A 22861-nucleotide genomic window follows, 5' to 3' on the forward strand; every position below is an offset into this window, starting at 1 on the left:
TTTTCACTATTTGGATGTTTCTTTTTTTTCTGAAATAGTCAACATTGATACTTACATCATGTCTGTTTTTAATTCTCAGAAGTGGTATAAGCAAAAGCACTTTTGGATTCCTATTGAGCAAGCTCCCTCAAAAGCCAAAACTGAAAAATCAATGTACTGTAAAAGAATAAACAACCCAGTAAACAGAGCATGGGGAAATGGTCATAAGGTTCAAATCTAAAATTAGGAGTGGACTAGTATTGTGAGGCCGATGCATAAAGAAGGGAGAGTTGGGGTGAGAGGAGGTGCTGGGGGGATGTGAGGAGAACTTGGCTCATGTGCTTATTTCTTTCCTTATTGTGTACTAAGGCTACTAGAGATTAGGAGGGATTCTAAAGACCATCTAATCCAATCTTCTTATTTTACAGAGGAGGAAAGTGATGCCTAGAGAAGTTAAAGGACTTGATTGAAAATACAAGTTAGTTAGGGATCAAGGCGATATTAGAAGCTAGGTTTCTTGGCCCTTCAGAGATCCTCAGAGATGTCAAGTTTGGATAGTCAACTCTTGGAAAGGTCATCTGGTCTATTTTCCTTAGGGAGTAAATAGTTCATAAAGTTAAACCATATTCTGTATTTCAGTTCCTAGTCTGGATTTTCCCCAGTCCTATTTCTCTAGTTCTTATTTAGATTTTGTAAATGTCATTGAATTATATTTTTATTGTAAGCTATCTGAAAAAGTTCCATTTGTTCATTAATTTAGCAAATACTTATTGATGACTTACTATGTGCCAAGCACTGATACAGCAGTAGACAGAATAGATGAATATCTTCACAAACATGCTGTTGATAGTCTGGTGAAATAAAGTGATATGTATATATGAATCATCTGTATTTGGGCATAGTAGAGCACAGGAATGCATGAGGTGCTTTTATTTTTCACATTATAGCTAGAGTTGCTGTATCTAGTGACTTGAGAAATCCTTTTTTGTGATGGTACTTGTAGCCCTAGAGTCAGTTTTTTAAAAAATATATTTTAGTTTTACAATGGTTTTAGACTTACAGAAAAGTTATAAAGATGACACAGAGAGTGTCTATATACTCCACACTGAGTTTCACTTTTATTAACATCCTACATTAGTTTGGTGCACCTGTCACAACTAATGAACCCATACTGATATGTTATTATTAGCTAAAGTCCATACTTTATTCATGTTTCCTTAGCTTTTCCTAATATTCTTTTTCTGTTCCAGGATACCATATTTAGTTATCATGTCTCCTTAGTTTCCTCCAGACTGTGACAGTTTCTTAGACTTTCCTTATTTTTGATTACTTTGATAGTTTGAGGAGTACTGTTGAGGTATTTTTTAGAATGTCCTTCAACTTGCTTGATTTTTTTTTCCTTTTTTTTTTTTTTTTTTTTTTTTGAGACAGGGTCTTGCTCTGTCTCCCAGGCTGGAGGGCAGTGGTGTGATCATAGATCACCACAATCTTGAATTCTTGGGCTCAAGCGATCCTCCCACCTTGGCCTCCCAAGTAGGTGGGACTGCAGGTGCATGCCACCATACTCTACTAATTTATTTTTATTTTTAGTAGAGATGAGGTCTCACTATATTGCCCAAATTGGTCTCGAACTCCTGGGCTCAAGAATCCTCCTGCCTTGGCCTCCCAAAGTGCTGGGATGACAAGTGTGAGCCATTGCACCTGGCCTGATGTTTTTTTCATGGCCAGATAGGGATTTGGGTGTTTGAGAGGAAGACTGTAGAAGTAAAGTACCATTTTTGTGGCATATAATGGTATATGTTATCTTCATGACTGATAACTCATGATATAATCCTTGCTTACCTGGCTGAGGTAGTATTTGTGTCCACTGTAAAGTTACTCTTTCACTTCCTTTCCATACTATACTGTTTGGAAGGAAGTCACCATGCATAGTCCACACTTAAGAGATGGAGATGATGGTTGTGCTCCACCTCCTTGAGGGGTAGTATCTACATAAATTGTCATTCTTTTGCCTGGGAAATTTGTTCATTTTCCTCCATTTATTTATTTATTCAATCATTTATATCAATATGTATTCACAGATATTTATTTTATACTTTGAGTTACAATCCAATACTACATTATTTATTTTGTTGCTCAAATAGTTCCAGCTTTGGCCATTGGGAGCTCTTTCAGTTGGCTCCTGTGCCCTCCTCTTTGACATACTCTCAACAATGCATTTATTTTAAGTACTTCATTACTTTTTGGCCTACAAGATGCTCCAGGCTCATTTTGTATATTCCCTACTCCACCCTAGAATGAGCCATTTCTCCAAAGAGCATTGGTTTCTTTTATTAGAGAATGGTATTAGAAACCACAAACTGGAATGCTAGGTGTGCTTGTTGCTACTGAAGTATCTTTGCTTCTAAGCCCTCTTAAGCTGACAGAGCAAGAAATGGTGGTACATACTAGCCTGGGTATATACATGTATTTATAAATATTTCTATATTTGGCCATCTGTATCAATATTAATATGAGGCAGAGCATGGTGGCTCACATCTGTAATCCCAGCACTTTGGGAGGCTGAGGCGGGTGGACCACGACGTCAGGAGTTCGAGACCAGCCTGACCAACATGGTGAAACCCTGTCTTTACTAAAAATACAAAAATTAGCCAGGTGTGGTGGTGCGCACCTGTAATCCCAGCTACTCAGGAGGCTGAGGCAGGAGAATCACTTCAACCTGGGAGGCAGAGGTTGCAGTGAGCCTAGATCGTGCCACTGCACTCCAGCCTGGGTGACGGAGGGAGACTCTGTCTCAAAACAAAACAAAACAAAACAAAACAAAAACACCTAAATATGAGTTCATTCATACTGATATCTCCAACCTTAATCCATCAATAACACATGAATATTTTAGCAGTCCCCCCCACTTGCTTGTGTGTAACCTGCCACCCCCAACAGTGAGAAACATGGCTCCCACCATCTCCTGGGATCAGTTTTTCATTATGTAGAAATATCTCACATAACCTTATTTTCTTTTTGAAATTCCAAAGTAAATTAACTATCCAGACAAAAAACAAACTTTTAAAAATGTTGATTATGCTTTTTCATGCTACATTAGAGTCTGCTCTATTCAAATACTCCCTACAAGGGGTCAAACTGCCAGCACTATCTTTAACATTATTAGCATCATTATCAATATCAATAAATGGTTATTGGGCCCCTCTTATAGAACCATAAACTAAGCTGGTTTATGTGGACAGCCTCCAGGGGAACCTTGAGGTGTTGCCCCATCACTAACACACGACAAATTTATATCACTATCATATGTATACATCTACGTTTCTTTTTTAGGTTTATACCTTTTAGACCTGAGAATACTTGTTTACTGGCATTATTGTATATAACACACTTCCTGGTATTCCAAATAAATTAGTACTTTTTAATTTCTAGTTCTGTGGTTATTAGCATTAGCAAAAAAGAAGGAAAAAAGTTAAATGATGTGTCTGTTGCATAGTAGGTGCTCAGTAAATACTGTCTCCATTTGGATGTCTGATATTCCTCTCAAACTCAACACGTACAAAACTGAATTATTAACCTTTTCCTATAAAATCTGTTCCTACTCATAGCCCTCCCCACCGCATTTGATGGCAAGTTTATCATTCTAGAACAGAAACTTCAGTGCCATTCTTAACTCCCCTGTTTTCCTCATACCATGCAACCAATCCATCAGGAAACCCTATTAAGTCTACCTTCAAAATATGTACAAAAGCAGACACCTCCTTACCATTTCTACTGCTACCTCCATGATCTGAACCTTCATTCTCTCTGCCTGTATTACTGAATAACCCTTTAACTGGTCTAAGTCTGCTTTTGGCCCTCTGTAGTCTTGGCAGCCAGAATAATCCTAGAAAAAGATGTCAGATCATGTTATTTTTCTGCTGAAAAGACCCCAGTGGCTCTCAATTTTCTTAGAATAAGAGCCAAATATTTACAATAGCCTACAAAACTATGAGGTCTGCCCCCTCTCCCATCCCATTACCTCTCTGATCTCATTTCCTGCTACTCTTCCCACATTGGCCTACTTGCTACCCCTCAAATACTCTGGATATGATCCTGTTGTAAGGCTTTTGCACTGGCTTTTCCTCTGATGGGAATGCTCTTCTCTGATAGCTGGATGGTTAACGCCTTCATCTCCTTCAAGCATTTGCTCAAATGTCACTTTCTCAATGGAGCCTACTGTGACCATGCTATTTAATATTGCACCTAGCTTCTACCACTCACCATTCCTAGTCCCTCTTACCCTGTTCAGGTTTACTTTTTTCTAAGTTTTCTTATATTCTAACATAGAATATAATTTATTCACTTAAGCTTATTGCTTATTGTGTGTCTCCCCCAGCTAGAATTTGAGTGGCATAAAGGCAGGGATCTTGTTCAGTTTTGTTCATTGATGTGTCTTAGATGCCTAGAAGAAAAAAATATATAGATTGAATGAGTAAGTGTATTATTTGAACTCTATGCTTCCTGTACCTCTAAATTATTCTTCAATTTTAAAAAAGCAACACATAAACAAAAACTTAATTTGATATAAAGGTATCAAGTAGATGTAAGGGCAAAAGGTATCCAAAATCTGAAATGTTACCAAAAGCACTGAGTTTTAAATTCCTCATTTGTTAATGAGTATAATAATGTTAAAATATTGTTGTGACTTTTAAAGTATATGCATAAAAGCAGTCAATAATCATGCATTAAGGGATTTCTCAGCTCTTAGGCCTATATAAAATAAGGCCTTGGAAACAAGGTACAAGTTGTTATAAGCCCTTAGAAGCCACTTTCTTTGTGGTGGCATTCCTCTGAAGACCCCTTTTTATCCGAAGTTTGAAATGGTGAGCAAACACTGATAATAGGAAAACAGTTCTTTAAATATGTTTATAAAGATTAATAAAATTATAATGCACCAGTTTTTAATAGGCACACTGAGATCACAGTCACTGAAGATGACTTGGAAACTCAGAATGGAGACAATTGAAAATTGTATATATGTTGCTCTGTTAAACATCTACTTTTCTTGACCACTAAATTTTGGCCCTACTACTCATTTCTTTTAAAAAAATGCAGTTTGTTTTCAAGAGCAAAACAGTTGTTTAGTAAATTTGCATTGCTGAACATTCAGCACAGATATAAGTTTCCTTCCCTCCACTGTTTTTTTTCAAAAGTAGAAATAACTTTTGTAATAAATAAATAAGTAAATTAATTAATTAATAAGCTGTGGGTTCTATCATGTATCCACTTAGTCCCTGGTACTGTTTCTTTTCTCTGAAATATTAGGAACTGGCTGAAAAGGCAAATGTTATTGGCATAGTTAGTATTCTAGTATGCCAAGCATTGTAGGGAGTGCCAGCTAGCAAGGTGGGGCATCCGGGAAGCTGATAGAACACCAACAAATGAACATATGACTAAATGCTGTTGTTTAAATTTACCTCTGGGGAATCAGTCTATGAAGTTCCATGGCGACCTTTCATGTTGTCTTTATGATTACTATGAATTTTCCTTTCACTCTTTGTTTCCCTTCTGCTTCTATTCTTGATCATAAACCTGGAATAGAGAAAAGGGAAGATTTTTTTTTCTTTTATCAGTGGCAATGAAGATGACAGAATAAAGTAACAGGTTAACTTCAGTTCACACGAGAGGGGTAGTAAATTTCACTAGAGGTAGAGTAAAAGTATTGGATTTGGAATATATTGGTCTATATTACTCTAAGTTTAGGTGTTTCACTCTTATCACATTTGAATCTTTATGAACAGCACAAGACAGTCCTGTGTTTCATATAGCTGGGTCCTGTCAATGTGTGCTTCTCTGTAAGGCTGTGATTTATTTGCATCATGAAGAATTGAGTTTCTTTATGAGTAACGTATTACATAATAGGCAAATTAGTTAAGTTTGTATTTCAGTTTTTAAAAATCCATTTAACAGTGGTCAAAATATTAAAACCAAGTAAATATCCAGTAAAATTCTTATCTCTAGAAGATTACAGGATCTAATACCACACCCTTACTTTAGATGGCTGAGACACATTAGTCACTTTTAGTTCTTTCCCAGGCTTTACTTTACATTTTTGTTATTATGCCAGCTCTTTTCCTTGTTTTGCCAATTAATTTATGTTTTTGTCACAGTTTGTGCCATTGTTTGCCTTATCTTAGAACCAAGGAATCTGGGAAAAGGTTCAAGTCTTTTTAATGTGGGTTTTTCCAAACCTGAAGTTTCCTAGATATGAGTATATAGAAATAAACTGGAATGTGGTATTAATACAAAACCATATATTTATGTCTCTGCATACATCTTATATTTATGTGTTTAGATAAAATTTACATGTGTTTTCTATATGTTTATCATTCAATTGATATATATACACATAATTATAATGTAAAAATGATTTTTCCTTTTGAAGTGAATAAATTGATTTTTCCCCTTTGAGGTCAGTAAGTATCTTCAGTGCTACCCTGTGAAGTTGCTTTTTGAACATTTATCTTAAATAATGTGGTAGCTATTAAATTCCATTACTTGGAGTATTATTTCCAGGTCTTTTTGAAAGCCAGCTATCTTTTTTTTTTTGATAAATAGTTGAATTGAAATTAAAAGGCAAAGTCCTTCCCTCCTGAAAGAGACTGCCAGAAATCAGTATACTTACTTATTCCTCATTGTCTAACAGTGTTTGGAGATTGTTAATCATATGTAATATAATGTTCCAATATTATTTTTGGCATTATATACCAATAGCTATTTTCTGTACAATAAACTATTCATTATTATGCCTTAAAAAACATTAGCCACTTAAAACTTTTTGTTAAAATTTGGGGAATTAACTCTTCTTGTGAGTAAAGTATTAACAAACCTCCTTCTTCTGTATGGAAAGATTACAATGGGTTAGCCTTCTACTGCTGCTTCTGATAAAAGTAAAAATGATCCCTGATTGGTAACATACCTTGGGACTGGGAGGAGTGTGGATGGATCATAAATACTGCTGGAAGCTATAGCTTTGGGCTTCCCATAGCATATTTCTTCTTACTGGGTATGTCCCTCCTTGTGTTTAAAACCTGACCTGTCTGTTTTGGAGCTGGAGAATTGTCTCTGAACTCCTACTGAAGAGACATACTTGACGCTGTCCTGCTGACATGCTGTGTTCCTGGCCTGCATCCTTCTTCAGAACTAGTCTGTGTCACATTTTGGCCCATTGAATCTTGTTAGTTTGATCGCCCTGCTGAACCCAACATCACTGCTGCTGGTTGAGCAGAATAGGCATTATACTATCATAAGTATTTAATATGAAAAGTGTAATAATAATAATAATAATAATAATAATAACAGGTAATTCTTCCTTTATTTTTCAGAAATGTGTTACGGATGAGTGTTTCTTTTTTGAACGATTGGAATCTAATAACTACAATACTTACCGGTCAAGGAAATACACCAGTTGGTATGTGGCACTGAAACGAACTGGGCAGTATAAACTTGGATCCAAAACAGGACCTGGGCAGAAAGCTATACTTTTTCTTCCAATGTCTGCTAAGAGCTGATTTTAATGGCCACATCTAATCTCATTTCACATGAAAGAAGAAGTATATTTTAGAAATTTGTTAATGAGAGTAAAAGAAAATAAATGTGTATAGCTCAGTTTGGATAACTGGTCAAACAACTTTTTATCCAGTAGTAAAATATGTAACCATTGTCCCAGTAAAGAAAACTAACAAAAGTTGTAAAATGTATATTCTCCCTTTTATATTGCATCTGCTGTTACCCAGTGAAGCTTACCTAGAGCAATGATCTTTTTCACGCATTTGCTTTATTCGAAAAGAGGCTTTTAAAATGTGCATGTTTAGAAACAAAATTTCTTCATGGAAATCATATACATTAGAATATCACAGTCAGATGTTTAATCAATCCAAAATGTCCACTATTTCTTATGTCATTCGTTAGTCTACATGTTTCTAAACATATAAATGTGAATTTAATCAATTCCTTTCATAGTTTTATAATTCTCTGGCAGTTCCTTGTGATAGAGTTTATAAAACAGTCCTGTGTGAACTGCTGGAAGTTCTTCCACAGTCAGGTCAATTTTGTCAAACCCTTCTCTGTACCCATACAGCAGCAGCCTAGCAACTCTGCTGGTGATGGGAGTTGTATTTTCAGTCTTCGCCAGGTCATTGAGATCCATCCACTCACATCTTAAGCATTCTTCCTGGCAAAAATTTATGGTGAATGAATATGGCTTTAGGCGGCAGATGATATACATATCTGACTTCCCAAAAGCTCCAGGATTTGTGTGCTGTTGCCGAATACTCAGGATGGACCTGAATTCTGATTTTATACCAGTCTCTTCAAAAACTTCTCGAACTGCTGTGTCTCCTACATAAAAAAAGAGATGTACAAATCAATAATAATTACACTTTTAGAAACTGTATCATCAAAGATTTTCAGTTAAAGTAGCATTATGTAAAGGCTCAAAACATTACCCTAACAAAGTAAAGTTTTCAATACAAATTCTTTGCCTTGTGGATATCAAGAAATCCCAAAATATTTTCTTACCACTGTAAATTCAAGAAGCTTTTGAAATGCTGAATATTTCTTTGGCTGCTACTTGGAGGCTTATCTACCTGTACATTTTTGGGGTCAGCTCTTTTTAACTTCTTGCTGCTCTGTTTCCCAAAAGGTAAAAATATAGATTGAAAAGTTAAAACATTTTGCATGGCTGCAGTTCCTTTGTTTCTTGAGATAAGATTCCAAAGAACTTAGATTCATTTCTTCAACACCGAAATGCTGGAGGTGTTTCATCAGTTTTCAAGAAACTTGGAATATAAATAATTTTATAATTCAACAAAGGTTTTCACATTTTATAAGGTTGATTTTTCAATTAAATGCAAATTTGTGTGGCAGGATTTTTATTGCCATTAACATATTTTTGTGGCTGCTTTTTCTACACATCCAGATGGTCCCTCTAACTGGGCTTTCTCTAATTTTGTGATGCTCTGTCATTGTCTCCCAAGGTATTTAGGAGAAGCCCTTTAAAAAGCTGCCTTCCTCTACCACTTTGCTGGAAAGCTTCACAATTGTCACAGACAAAGATTTTTGTTCCAATACTCATTTTGCCTCTATTTTTCTTGTTTGTCAAATAGTAAATGATATTTGCCCTTGCAGTAATTCTACTGGTGAAAAACATGCAAAGAAGAGGAAGTCACAGAAACATGTCTCAATTCCCATGTGCTGTGATTGTAGACTGTCTTACCATAGACTGTCTTACCCATCCCCTGGATATGCTCTTGTTTTTTCCCTCTAATAGCTATGGAAAGATTCATAGAAAGAGTATAATGTTTTAAAACATAAGGCATTTATCTGCCATTTTTCAATTACATGCTGACTTCCCTTACAATTGAGATTTGCCCATAGGTTAAACATGGTTAGAAATAACTGAAAGCATAAAAGAAAAATCTAGGCCGGGTGCAGTGGCTCATGCCTATATTCCCTGCACTTTGGGAGGCCAAAGCAGGAGGATCGCTTGAGCCCAGGAGTTCAAGGCCAACCTGGTGAAACCCCGTCTCTACAAAAAAACACAAAAATTAGCCAGGCATGGTGGCGTGTACATGTGGTCTCAGATACTTGGGAGGCTGAGGTGGGAGGGTTGATCACTTGAGGCTGAGAGGTCAAGGTTGCAGTGAGCCATAATCGTGCCACTGCACTCCAGCCTAGGCAACAGAGTGAGACTTTGTCTCAAAAAAAGAGAAATTTTCCTTAATAAGAAAAGTAATTTTTACTCTGACGTGCAATACATTTGTTATTAAATTTATTATTTAAGATGGTAGCACTAGTCTTAAATTGTATAAAATATCCCCTAACATGTTTAAATGTCCATTTTTATTCATTATGCTTTGAAAAATAATTATGGGGAAATACATGTTTGTTATTAAATTTATTATTAAAGATAGTAGCACTAGTCTTAAATTTGATATAACATCTCCTAACTTGTTTAAATGTCCATTTTTATTCTTTATGTTTGAAAATAAATTATGGGGATCCTATTTAGCTCTTAGTACCACTAATCAAAAGTTCAGCATGTAGCTCATGATCTATGCTGTTTCTATGTCGTGGAAGCACCGGATGGGGGTAGTGAGCAAATCTGCCCTGCTCAGCAGTCACCATAGCAGCTGACTGAAAATCAGCACTGCCTGAGTAGTTTTGATCAGTTTAACTTGAATCACTAACTGACTGAAAATTGAATGGGCAAATAAGTGCTTTTGTCTCCAGAGTATGCGGGAGACCCTTCCACCTCAAGATGGATATTTCTTCCCCAAGGATTTCAAGATGAATTGAAATTTTTAATCAAGATAGTGCGCTTTATTCTGTTGTATTTTTTATTATTTTAATATACTGTAAGCCAAACTGAAATAACATTTGCTGTTTTATAGGTTTGAAGAACATAGGAAAAACTAAGAGGTTTTGTTTTTATTTTTGCTGATGAAGAGATATGTTTAAATATGTTGTATTGTTTTGTTTAGTTACAGGACAATAATGAAATGGAGTTTATATTTGTTATTTCTATTTTGTTATATTTAATAATAGAATTAGATTGAAATAAAATATAATGGGAAATAATCTGCAGAATGTGGGTTTTCCTAGTGTTTCCCTCTGACTCTAGTGCACTGATGATCTCTGATAAGGCTCAGCTGCTTTATAGTTCGCTGGCTAATGCAGCAGATACTCTTCCTGCCAGTGGTAATACGATTTTTTAAGAAGGCAGTTTGTCAATTTTAATCTTGTGGATACCTTTATACTCTTAGGGTATTATTTTATACAAAAGCCTTGAGGATTGCATTCTATTTTCTATATGACCCTCTTGATTTTTAAAAAACACTATGGATAACAATTCTTCATTTACCTAGTATTATGAAAGAATGAAGGAGTTCAAACAAATGTGTTTTGCAGTTAACTAGGGTTTACTGTTTGAGCCAATATAAATGTTTAACTGTTTGTGATGGCAGTATTCCTAAAGTACATTGCATGTTTTCCTAAATACAGAGTTTAAATAATTTCAGTAATTCTTAGATGATTCAGCTTCATCATTAAGAATATCTTTTGTTTTATGTTGAGTTAGAAATGCCTTCATATCGACATAGTCTTTCAGACCTCTACTGTCAGTTTTCATTTCTAGCTGCTTTCAGGGTTTTATGAATCTTCAGGCAAAGCTTTAATTTATACTAAGCTTAGGAAGTATGGCTAATGCCAACGGCAGTTTTTTTCTTCTTAATTCCACATGACTGAGGCATATATGATCTCTGGATAGGTGAGTTGTTGTGACAACCACAAACACTTTTTTTTTTTAAAGAAAAAAAGTGAATTTTTAATTATCTGGACTTTAAGAAGGATTCTGGAGTATACTTAGGCCTGAAATTATACATATTTGGCTTGGAAATGTGTGTTTCTTCAATTACATCTACAAATAAGTACAGCTGAAATTCAGAGGACCCATAAGAGTTCACATGAAAAAAATCAATTCATTTGAAAAGGCAAGATGCAGGAGAGAGGAAGCCTTGCAAACCTGCAGACTGCTTTTTGCCCAATATAGATTGGGTAAGGATGCAAAACATAAGCTTAATTAGCTCACATGCTCTGCTCTCACGTGGCACCAGTGGATAGTGTGAGAAAATTAGGCTGTAGAACAAATGGCCTTCTCTTTCAGCATTCACACCACTACAAAATCATCTTTTATATCAACAGAAGAATAAGCATAAACTAAGCAAAAGGTCAATAAGTACCTGAAACCAAGATTGGCTAGAGATATATCTTAATGCAATCCATTTTCCGATGGATTGTTACGAGTTGGCTATATAATGTATGTATGGTATTTTGATTTGTGTAAAAGTTTTAAAAATCAAGCTTTAAGTACATGGACATTTTTAAATAAAATATTTAAAGACAATTTAGAAAATTGCCTTAATATCATTGTTGGCTAAATAGAATAGGGGACATGCATATTAAGGAAAAGGTCATGGAGAAATAATATTGGTATCAAACAAATACATTGATTTGTTATGATACACATTGAATTTGATCCAATAGTTTAAGGAATAGGTAGGAAAATTTGGTTTCTATTTTTCCATTTCCTGTAAATCAGTGACATAAATAATTCTTAGCTTCTTTTATATTTCCTTGTCTTAAATACTGAGCTCAGTAAGTTGTGTTAGGGGATTATTTCTCAGTCGAGACTTTCTTATATGACATTTTACTATGTTTTGACTTCCTGACTATTAAAAATAAATAGTAGATACAATTTTCATAAAGTGAAGAATTATATAATCACTGCTTTATAACTGACTTTATTATATTTATTGCAAAGTTCATTTAAAGGCTACTATTCATCCTCTGTGATGGAATGGTCAGGAATTTGTTTTCTCATAGTTTAATTCCAACAACAATATTAGTCGTATCCAAAATAACCTTTAATGCTAAACTTTACTGATGTATATCCAAAGCTTCTCCTTTTCAGACAGATTAATCCAGAAGCAGTCATAAACAGAAGAATAGGTGGTATGTTCCTAATGATATTATTTCTACTAATGGAATAAACTGTAATATTAGAAATTATGCTGCTAATTATATCAGCTCTGAGGTAATTTCTGAAATGTTCAGACTCAGTCGGAACAAATTAGAAAATTTAAATTTTTATTCTTAGCTCTAAAGCAAGAAAGTAAACACATTAATTTCCTCAACATTTTTAAGCCAATTAAAAATATAAAAGATACACACCAATATCTTCTTCAGGCTCTGACAGGCCTCCTGGAAACTTCCACATATTTTTCAACTGCAGTATAAAGTCAGAAAATAAAGTTAACATAACTTTCACTAACACACACATATGTAGATTTCACAAAATCCACCTATAATTGGTCAAAGTGGTTGAGAATATATTTTTTAGTAATTGCATGCAAAATTTTTCTAGCTTCCATCCTTTCTCCCTCGTTTCTTCTTTTTTTGGGGGAGCTGGTAACTGATGAAATCTTTTCCCACCTTTTCTCTTCAGGAAATATAAGTGGTTTTGTTTGGTTAACGTGATACATTCTGTATGAATGAAACATTGGAGGGAAACATCTACTGAATTTCTGTAATTTAAAATATTTTGCTGCTAGTTAACTATGAACAGATAGAAGAATCTTACAGATGCTGCTATAAATAAGTAGAAAATATAAATTTCATCACTAAAATATGCTATTTTAAAATCTATTTCCTATATTGTATTTCTAATCAGATGTATTACTCTTATTATTTCTATTGTATGTGTTAATGATTTTATGTAAAAATGTAATTGCTTTTCATGAGTAGTATGAATAAAATTGATTAGTTTGTGTTTTCTTGTCTCCCATTTCTTTGTGTCTTCTTGTCTATGAATTCTTTTTTCTTTTTTTTGTTGGGGAGGGGCAGGTGGAAAGATCTGATCTTGGAATAGGGATAAATATAGAAAAATGGATGAAAAACAATTATGAGATGACATGGACAATATTCTTATGGCTGACATGATTACTTTTTTTCCTGTTAGAGTTCTATCTATCCATCACGTGATAAAAGAAAAGAATGATAAATTATAACATACTCATAAGGGAGCTGTACCTTTGGCTAGTACCCTATACTCTTCATTCATAAAATAAGTTATGGTCCTTTTACTGGTTTGCTTTGTGACACACTCATTTCCTGGATGAATGCTTCTTAAAAGAATGTGTCATTTCTCAACTATGCTAGGTTGGAGACCAGTGGCATGGTTCCCAGAGTTTCCATAGACTGTTGATTATGTGGGTACAGAATTCAGGCTTTCAGTGTCTGGGCTAGGCTTGACATTAATTTATAAAGGATATTATGCTTTACTTTATTAATGTAGAAATATATCTGTAAATATACCTCTATATCAATGCACTGTCTTCTAGATTCCATTTGGAAATATTCCCAGAAGGTTTATTTCTCCAGAAACTATGCAGTCTTTGTCTGACAAGATGTTGAACTTTACCACCATAAATTCCATTTACTTTTTGAGACAGGGTCTCATTCTGCTGGCCAGCCTGGAGTGCAATGGCACCATCAGAGCTCACTGCAGTCTTGACCTGCCTGGGCTCAGGTGATCCTCCCACCTCAGCCTCCTGAATAGTTGGGACTACAGGTGTGCACCACCACACCTAATTTTTTTTTTTTTTTTTTTTTTTTTTTTTTTTAGAGATGAGGTTTCACCGTGTTGCCCAGGCTGGTCTTGAACTCCTGAGGGTCAGGCTATCCTCCCACCTGGGCTTCCCAAAGTGCTGGGGTTGCAGGTGTCAGCTACCATAACCAGCCTGCAAGTTCTGTTTCTAACAAAAGAAAAGTTATAATGGAGCAGACAAATGTTTCCTAAAAACAATAAAAGTCAACTTTAAAAATCTTTGACCATAAATGATTAGAGATTGTTAATTAAATCTGGAGATGAACTTATTAGAAGGGGGAAAATGCTAGACATAAGGATTGAAAACAGCTCACACAAATTTGATTTTGACTATTTCATAAACCTTTTATATGGAAATATTAGGTATATTTATGCTGGTAAGTATTTTGTGACATTTTATGGCACCACTTAGGTTTTTAAAATGCTTACTTCTCCCCTTAAAAAGCTTGAGCCTGAGTATAGTCTTAAGCAGTAGACAGGCCTAAGCTATGTGGTTTGTGAAAAATCTAGTTAATGTCCTAGATATGATCAGTAGTGAGATGAGCATGTCTTCCCACTTTTTTTTCTTTATATCAAACAATTCCCATTAGCTGTGTTTGGCAATATAACAACAACATTAAAATACTAATGCTGGGCACAGTGCCTCACGTCTGTAATCCCAGCACTTTGGGAGACTGAGATGGGAAGATCACTTGAGCCTTGGAGTTCAAGGCTGCAGTGAGTTATTGTGCCACCGCACTCCAGCCTGGGCAACAGAGTGAGACCCCAGATGCTATGCCAGGTCTGACCCACAGTCTCTGACTGAATGACGGATGAAAAAATGCACTCAGGCACAGATCACAGATATCCAATGAAAGAGCAGGCTGGGGACTGGGCCACTCATAGAAAGAGTTGCAGTAGCCACGGCCCTGACAAGCCAGTGCTGCGGGCATTTACTCAGTACAGATTTAATGACAAAGGCCTTGAGTCAACACAGTTGTGGGTAATTAACATGGTCATGCACCCCCACCACCTCCCCCCCACCCCCACCACCACTGCCCCAGAGAGAGTAGTCCTGTGCGCCAACGGTTAACTTACCTAGATCAGGTTCTTTACATCCCCATGTTACCTAAACTAAGCTTTCAGGCACCAGATAAGAGAATCTGGCTGCCTTCAGCCAAATCCTTTTCCGAAGCTTTTGTAAACCTTCCAGCCTTCCAAGAAGGTTTGCATCTTTCTACAATTTTTCCCACCACCCTGACCAATCTCCTATGCTATGCTAAATATTTGTATAAGAATTATGCACATTTAAACTTCACAATACTCCCATGAGAGGCTATAATTTGTTCCCACTTTAGAGGTGATGAAACACTTGACTGGGGTCACACATCTAGTATGTGATAAACTCAGTGTTAAAATCCAGGCAGGCTGGTTCTAACCATCTTTTAAGAAATTGTAAAAGTTGATTTGATATTTTCTCACTAATCCTTAGTGACTGTCCACTGCTTTTTCATATACCTTTTAATCTCTTCCTGGGACCTAATTGGAACATTCTATGTAAATCCAATTAGATTCTGTGTCTTAGACTTACACTTTTCCAGGGCTCACGAATGTGGACTACAGTTTAGTGCCAAATGTCTTTGTATCTATCTGTTGCTTGTGATTTCCCCATCTAGAATGTTCTGATTGGCATGGAATTTATTTCTTAGCTAGTGATCTTTTATTATTCTTTCTTTCCAGTATATTGTTTTATGGCAAAAAAATTACTGAGGATTGGTTTTGAAAATGTAGCCTATGAGATTATGTTTTTCATCTTTGTTCTCCCTTCCTATAAAAGAAGATGATATCTCTATGCCTCAAGTGTAAAATTCCATGATCCTTTTTTTTCCTAATCTTAAAAAAGGAACTTTCCACTCTCTTGTGAAAGAAATATTCTAAAATGCTCTTGTGCTTAGCTGCTTTGTTGGATGCTACTCAACATTCACATATATGACCCCTCCCTGCTTTGAGTTGGTGAGGTCTAGTTCCTTTAAGCATATCTGATTTTCACATACTACAAAAGGTATAGTAACCTTTTAACTTATACAAATATGTGATTTTAACCATATTAAAGCATATCTGATTTTCACATACTACAAAAGGTATAGTATCCTTTTAACTTATAAAAATATGTGATTTTAAACCATATTTAGATTAGTTCCATCATATTTTGGAATGGTGAATGGTATGACAATTTTCCTATACATTTGCCAATTACAAGTCTGATGTTCTTTGTGTGTGTGTAGCAGTAAATGGAAAACAGAAGACAGTGTGGATGATGTAAGGGTGGTCTCATTTATCACTCTGCAATCCTTCCTTCCCCACTGTTAGAAATTGCTAGCCCAAGAAATAATCATTTTGGCTACTAAGAAAGGGTAAATTTTCTGATGCATTTTTTAGAGATATTAACAGAATGTAAGATACTTGCTCTGTTAAAGCATGTTCAAGTTTAAAACCACTATTTCTTTGAAAACTTATCCTGAAGATAAACTCGTTTATTTGAGGGTTTCTAGAATGGGTGAAAGGAATGATTCATTTTCTGATTCTTTTTCTGTTTTCCCCGTTCCACAGACATCTGCTTTCCTAAGCAGAGGATTCATTTTAAGACCTTCCCTAGGCATGGCTACTGAAATCCTAACCAGAAGTTTGTATAAACACAACCCTTAAAAGACTACTAATTTCTTTCAGCCATATCTCCAGAACTCAGAGCAAGGGCACAGACCTGCTAGCCTTTTCCCTTTGGTTCTCATATATATGTGACCCTCTTGTTCTGTCTTTACTCCAACTTGGTCAGATGCCAGGAATTTGGTTATCTTTTATTTTTCATTGTTCTAGTCTTTAATAATCCTATCGCCTTTTATAATTCAGACCTACTGTATTTAGATACATCTCACTAGATACAATATTATCACTGTTACCAATGAGACAGAAGCTACCACAGAGTGTCTCATAAGTTTGTTCATTCATTCAATAGAAATTTATTGCTTGCTAGGTGTTGGGCATACAGAAGTTAATGTATATGGCAAGCATAAAGAAGTTAATGTATATTGGGCATACCGAACGTAATGTACATGCAAACCCAGTCATTCTTTTTATCTTGGCACCATGTGTTTTTCTTAATAACACTTATCTCCACCTTACATAACATTTATTCATTTTATTATTTGTATCTTACACATTTGAATGTAAGCTCCATATGTAGAAACTTTGCTTAACTCCATATGTGGAAACTATACATCTGTTCACTGATGTATACCTAGTGCTTAGTGCACCATGTATTTTTCTTAATAACACATCTCCACCTTATATAATATTCATTCATTTTATTATTTGTATCTTATGCATTTGAATGTAAGCTCCCTATGTAGAAACTTTACTTTGTTCACTGATGTGTACCTAGTGCTTAGAACAGTGTATACAGCAGAGTATGTATAAGAACTCAGTAATATTCAGTGAATGAATTAATGGGTCCCTACCCTTAACTCTTGAACACCCAGTTTATGGGTTTAAGTCACTGTTAGGTCTTTTATTACCTAAAATATTGGGGTAGGGATGAAGGACTGGAATATGTGTGTAGGGAAAGAGAAAGGACATGTAAATGTCAATTTAGATATGTGTTTGAATTTGTGCATATGCTCGTGTTGAGGGTTAAATTTTCCTCTGCAAAAAACACTTGACATTAATGCCTGGGGAGAGTGAGGTACATAAAGAAAGGAGAGCAACTGGCTTGGATATCTGAAAAGAATGCCAATTAGTTGTTTATAATAAGTAAATAAGTATATATAATCTACATCTAATTTATTAAACATTAAATATAAATTACATATCATTAATAGCTATCAGTTATATTGAAATATCACCTAACACCAAATATTTACAGAAATTAAATTATTCCTCTTATTTTTATTACAACATTGAACTATATGTTAATTGTTAATTTTCATATTTTTTTGCTCTCTTTGATGGATCTCTGTTTATAACTTAAAAAAATCAAAACCCTACTTAGGAGTGTCATTCCTACTTAATCCACAAATAAACTGTCTTATATAATTTGAACTTCTTTAGCTTCTACCAGTACCAACTGCCTAAAAGTGTAGGGGGAACATGACTAGATTCTGAAAAGCATCACTTTCTTGGTCTTAAAGGACCAATTATTAGCAGGTTTGAAAATCAGCAGAGCCAGGAAGCTCAATGTGCTTGCTAGTTTAGTGGTTCTCAAACTTTACATCAGAATCACCTGGAGGGCTTGTAAACACAGAATTGCTGGGCTTTAATCCTCTAGAGCTTCAGATTCCACAGATCTGGGGTGGGGCCTGAGAATTTGCATTTTTAATAAGTTGATGCTGTTATTGTCTCTCAGCTCCGAATCTACCCTTCTGTACTTGCTTAGTGATGCTGGAGCTGGGATTCTGCTAACCAGTTTCTGCTTTGCCAGCTGACTCCCTTTTATGCTCCACCATTAGACTGCAAGGCTGGAGGAGGAAGGGACTAGCTCCTTACTGTGGGCCTTCTGTGTGCTCGTGGTTCCTGTGAGTATCACTGCTTCAAGGCTGCTTCACTCTAGCAGCAGCATTTCCTTCCCATAGTATCAGCAGAATCCAGTTTGAAGTTTTCCTAACATTTGTAAAAGAAGCTTCATTTTGCATCCCCTTCCCAAGAGACACCAGCAAGCTGATGCCTCATTCTCAGAGATATGGGTCCAGATAAACCAGCACCAGCTGAACAGCAAGAGGTTTGAGTTTTAACTGTGCATGGTCCCACATGAAGGGACCCACAACCCACCAGAATGGCATAATGATGACTCTAAACTGAAGATATTTAAGATACAGCAGATGCAGAAAGAAGCATTTCTGAGCTTCCCTTATCTGACTAAAGGCAAAGCTTTCTGAGAATGAAGCTGCCATTAATCCCCTGAGTAGGAGTGGGGGATTGAGGGGGTTGGGGAAGCTTTCAGCCAGGAAGGAGACTGACCATTAGCACCTAGATGAGAAATTGCATAACAAAATTTTGTCAGAAGCTACTATGCCTGCATGTTTTCACTAGAAGTCCTATACCCCTGTATCCCCTTTTATTAAGATGATATACTATACAGTATATAAACCCTTACCCCTGGCCAAGGCATTCCTTATAGAGTACTCTTAAACTTTTCTCCTGTTAATCTATCTGTTGTCAGTTAATTTGTAGCACCATCCCCTCCACCCAGTTCTAAGTTGGTAGATGAAAAGTTTTCTTCCCCACCTACTTTCTATACTTTTTTTTTTTTTTAGACAGAGTCTTGCTCTGTCGGCTAGGCTGGAGTGCAATGGCATGATCTTGGCTCACTGCAACCTGTCTCCCAGGTTCAAGCGATTCTCCTGCCTCAGCCTTCCAAGTAGCTTGGATTACAGGCGCATACCACCATGCCCAGCTAATTTTTGTAGAGAAGGGGTTTTATCATGTTGGCCAGGCTGGTCTTGAACTCTTGACCTCGTGATCTGCCTGCCTCGGCCTCCCAAAGTGCTGGGATTACAGGCGTGAGCCACCGTGCCTCGCCTCTTCCTCACCTACTTTATGACTTAACCTTTTTGGTTGACTTTCCCAGTCTGTGAAATTAGGACAGGTTGCTATGATGATTAAAGTAGGTAATTAATATACAGCACATAGTGTGTCTGGAGTTGGTTCCTTCCAGTGGGTTCTTGGTCTCCCTGACTTCAAGAATGAAGCCGCGGACCTTCGTGGTGAGTGTTAACAGCTCTTAAAGGTGGCACAGACCCAAAGAGCGAGCAGCAGCAAGATTTATTATGAAGAGCCAAAGAACAAAGTTTCCACAGCATGGAAGGGGACCCCAGCGGGTTGCCACTGCTGGCTGAAGTGGCCAGCTTTTATTCCCTTATTTGTCCCCGCCCATGTCCTGCTGATTGGTCCATTTTACAGAGCAGTGATTGGTCCATTTTACAGAGTGCTGATTGGCGCGTTTAGAATCTTCTAGCTAGGCAGAAAAGGTCTCCAAGTCCCCACTCGATCTGGGAAGTCCAGCTGGCTTCACCCCTCAATATGATAGTGTGAAGCACAGGTTAAACATTCACTATATGCTAAATGGTATTATTAATAAAATCAAGTTTCTTAATGTCTTACATTAAGTTGATTTTCTCAGTAGTTTTGTCACACTATAACATTAAAGTTGCATCTTCCAGGGTTTTAGATCATAGCATATTTTACTCAGTAGGTTCTTTTTACATTTGGATCTTTTGTTATTTGAATGCGAATGAGGATGATCATTCATATGTATGCCTGTGTGTATACATGTTACACAGAGACAGTCCCATTATTTGCTTACCCCTCTATGTGCTGTTATACTTTACCTCTGCCAACATAAAAGTGGTCTTTTCCACATAGGAAATTTTAGGAGTGCTATGCCCATATTCCCACCCATGAGTCACAGACAGAACTAGGACTTCGAGAGGTCATCTCTCATTCAGGTATTCTCTGATAAGTCACTCAGTGCCTAACACATCTATGACAAATGGTTTCCTGGCTTCCACAGTTTCTTCAAATCCTTTAACAAATATTTGGAGGCTAAGACTGCAGGCTAGTCAGTAAAGATGCACAAGGATTTCTTGTGCATCTGATTCCTTGTGCACTGATGACTCCTAAGAGGTCATCAGTTCTGGTTGCCATCCTGAATATTCCAGACTATTTCTGATTTTAAGTACACTGTCCTAATATTATTAAATACTCTATCTTTTGCAGAGCCCTCAGGCAAGGGGAGGCTGTTTTCTGTAGCCAGAAGAAGGGTGCTGCTTCTACTGGCTCAGAGGGTTCAAGATAATTTGAAATTCAAAATTCTTATGTCCATTCACTCAGGGTCGCAGGATCCCCACTCTTTTCCTGTTAGGGGATTGGCTTTGACATAGGACACTTGTCAAACTCTATTCAGTCTCCTTTGCAGCTCTGATATTCTTACAGTTGGATCTAGGCCTGATTTTCAATATTGCCTTTGTGGCTGTAGAATATGGGGGTCTCTTTAAATGGTGCCATGGAGGTCTTGGGGTATTCATATTGTGCCTTGAATTGACAGGCTGACTTGAGCTTGTCATTTTTATTTTGCCAAGGCATCTAAACAAGTTAACAAAAGCTAGCCATCTCCAAAGCTATATAATTATTATTACGTACTTTTAAAGTGCCATGGCTACCAAACGACTCAATACTTCTGTTTCCATCTGTACCTCATTCCTTTCCATATGTAAGAATCTTAGTAGCTGCTATGTTACTATATGCCAGGGCTTATCACTACCCAACTCTATTGATGCCAGCATGCTGACTGGACCTGGAAAGTAGGAAGTGTCACGTATTCTAGATGTCCTAGTAAGACATCTAGGTGCTAGAGGATAGGAGATGCCCCTATTAAGTGTTTAGAAGTATAGTTGTCAGAGGTGTTTAAATCAGAGTGACCCCATCTTGTAAAGAGGCTAGGTAAAATAAGGCTGAGACCTGCTGGGCTGCATTACCAGGAGGTTAGGCATTCTAAGTCACAGGATGAAATAGGAGGCCACACAAGACACAGGTCATAAAGACCTTGCTGATAAAACAGGTTGCAGTAAAGAAGCCAGCCAAAACCCACCAAAACCAAGATGGGGATGAAAGTGACCTCTGGTCATCCTTACTGCTCATTATATGCTAATTATAGTGCATTAGCATGCTAAAAGACACTCCCACCATGACAGTTGACAAATGCCATGATAATATCAGGAAGTTACCCTATTTGGTCTAAAACGGGGAGGAACCCTCAGTTCCGGGAATTGCCTGCCCCTTTCCTGGAAAACTCATGAATAAGCCAACACTTGTTTAGCAAGTACTCAAGAAATAACTCTAAGTATCCTTAGTGGAGAAGCCCAAGCCACTGCTCTGCATATGGAGTAGCCATTGTTTATTCCTTTTCTTTCTTTCTTTTTTTTTTTTTTTTTTTTGGAGACGAGTCTCACTCTGTCGCCCTGGCTGGAGGGCAGTGGCATGATCTCAGGTTTCGGCAACGTCCGCCTCCTGGGTTCTAGTGATTCTCCTGCCTCAGCCTCCCGAGTAGCTGGGATTACAGGCATGCGCCACCATGCCCTGCTAATTTTTGTGTTTTTTTAAAGTAGAGATGGGGTTTCACCATGTTAGCCAGGCTGGTCTCAAACTCCTGGCCTCAAGTGATCCACCTGCCTCAGCCTCCCAAAGTGCTGAGATTACAGGCACCAGCCACCGCACCTGGCCTATTCCTTTACTTTCTTTTTTTTTTTTTTTCTGAGACAGAGTTTCGCTCAGTCACCCAGGCTGGAGTGCAGTGGCGCGATCTTGGCTCACTGCAACCTCCACCTCCCGGGTTCATGCCATTCTCCTGCCTCAGCTTCCTGAGTGGTGGGAACTATAGGCGCCCACCACCACGCCCGGCAAATTTTTTGTATTTTTAGTAGAGACAGGGTTTCATGTGTTAGCCAGGATGGTCTCGATCTCCTGACCTCGTGATCTGCCCGCCTCGGCCTCCCAAAGTGCAGGGATTACAGGCATGAGCCACTGCGCCCGGCCCCTTTACTTTCTTAATAAAACTTGCTTTCACTTTACGGATTCACCCAAATTCTTTCTTGTGTGAGATCCAAGAATCCTATCTTGGGGTCTGGATCAGGACCCCCTTCTGGT

General features: G+C 37.0%; 2 protein-coding genes across 5 annotated transcripts in view; one reads left to right on the top strand and one right to left on the bottom strand.

Annotated features, from left to right (window-relative positions):
• Positions 1-7532, top strand: part of FGF2 (fibroblast growth factor 2) — a 65299-nt gene extending 57767 nt beyond the window's left edge. Inside the window, 1 exon segment of the mRNA NM_001110241.1 lies at positions 7347-7532. Coding sequence (NP_001103711.1) covers positions 7347-7532 — 186 coding nt within the window.
• Positions 1-22861, bottom strand: part of NUDT6 (nudix hydrolase 6) — a 40367-nt gene that overhangs the window by 2673 nt on the left and 14833 nt on the right. The window contains exons 4-8 of one of the 4 annotated variants that reach the window (XM_063809833.1): positions 12754-12808; positions 7768-8361; positions 5439-5553; positions 4325-4423; positions 56-830 (exon numbers count right to left, since the gene is read on the bottom strand). In XM_063809833.1, the coding sequence (XP_063665903.1) occupies positions 7964-8361; positions 12754-12808 (453 nt within the window). In that variant the 3' untranslated portion in view covers positions 56-830; positions 4325-4423; positions 5439-5553; positions 7768-7963. Of the gene's footprint in view, positions 1-55; positions 831-4324; positions 4424-5438; positions 5554-7767; positions 8362-12753; positions 12809-22861 lie in introns of those variants that run through there. The other 3 variants (XM_063809834.1, XM_517426.9, XM_009448238.5) reach the window with 3 other exon arrangements.

The sequence above is a fragment of the Pan troglodytes genome, chromosome 3 (assembly GCF_028858775.2).
Source record: "Pan troglodytes isolate AG18354 chromosome 3, NHGRI_mPanTro3-v2.0_pri, whole genome shotgun sequence".
NCBI lineage: Eukaryota > Metazoa > Chordata > Mammalia > Primates > Hominidae > Pan > Pan troglodytes.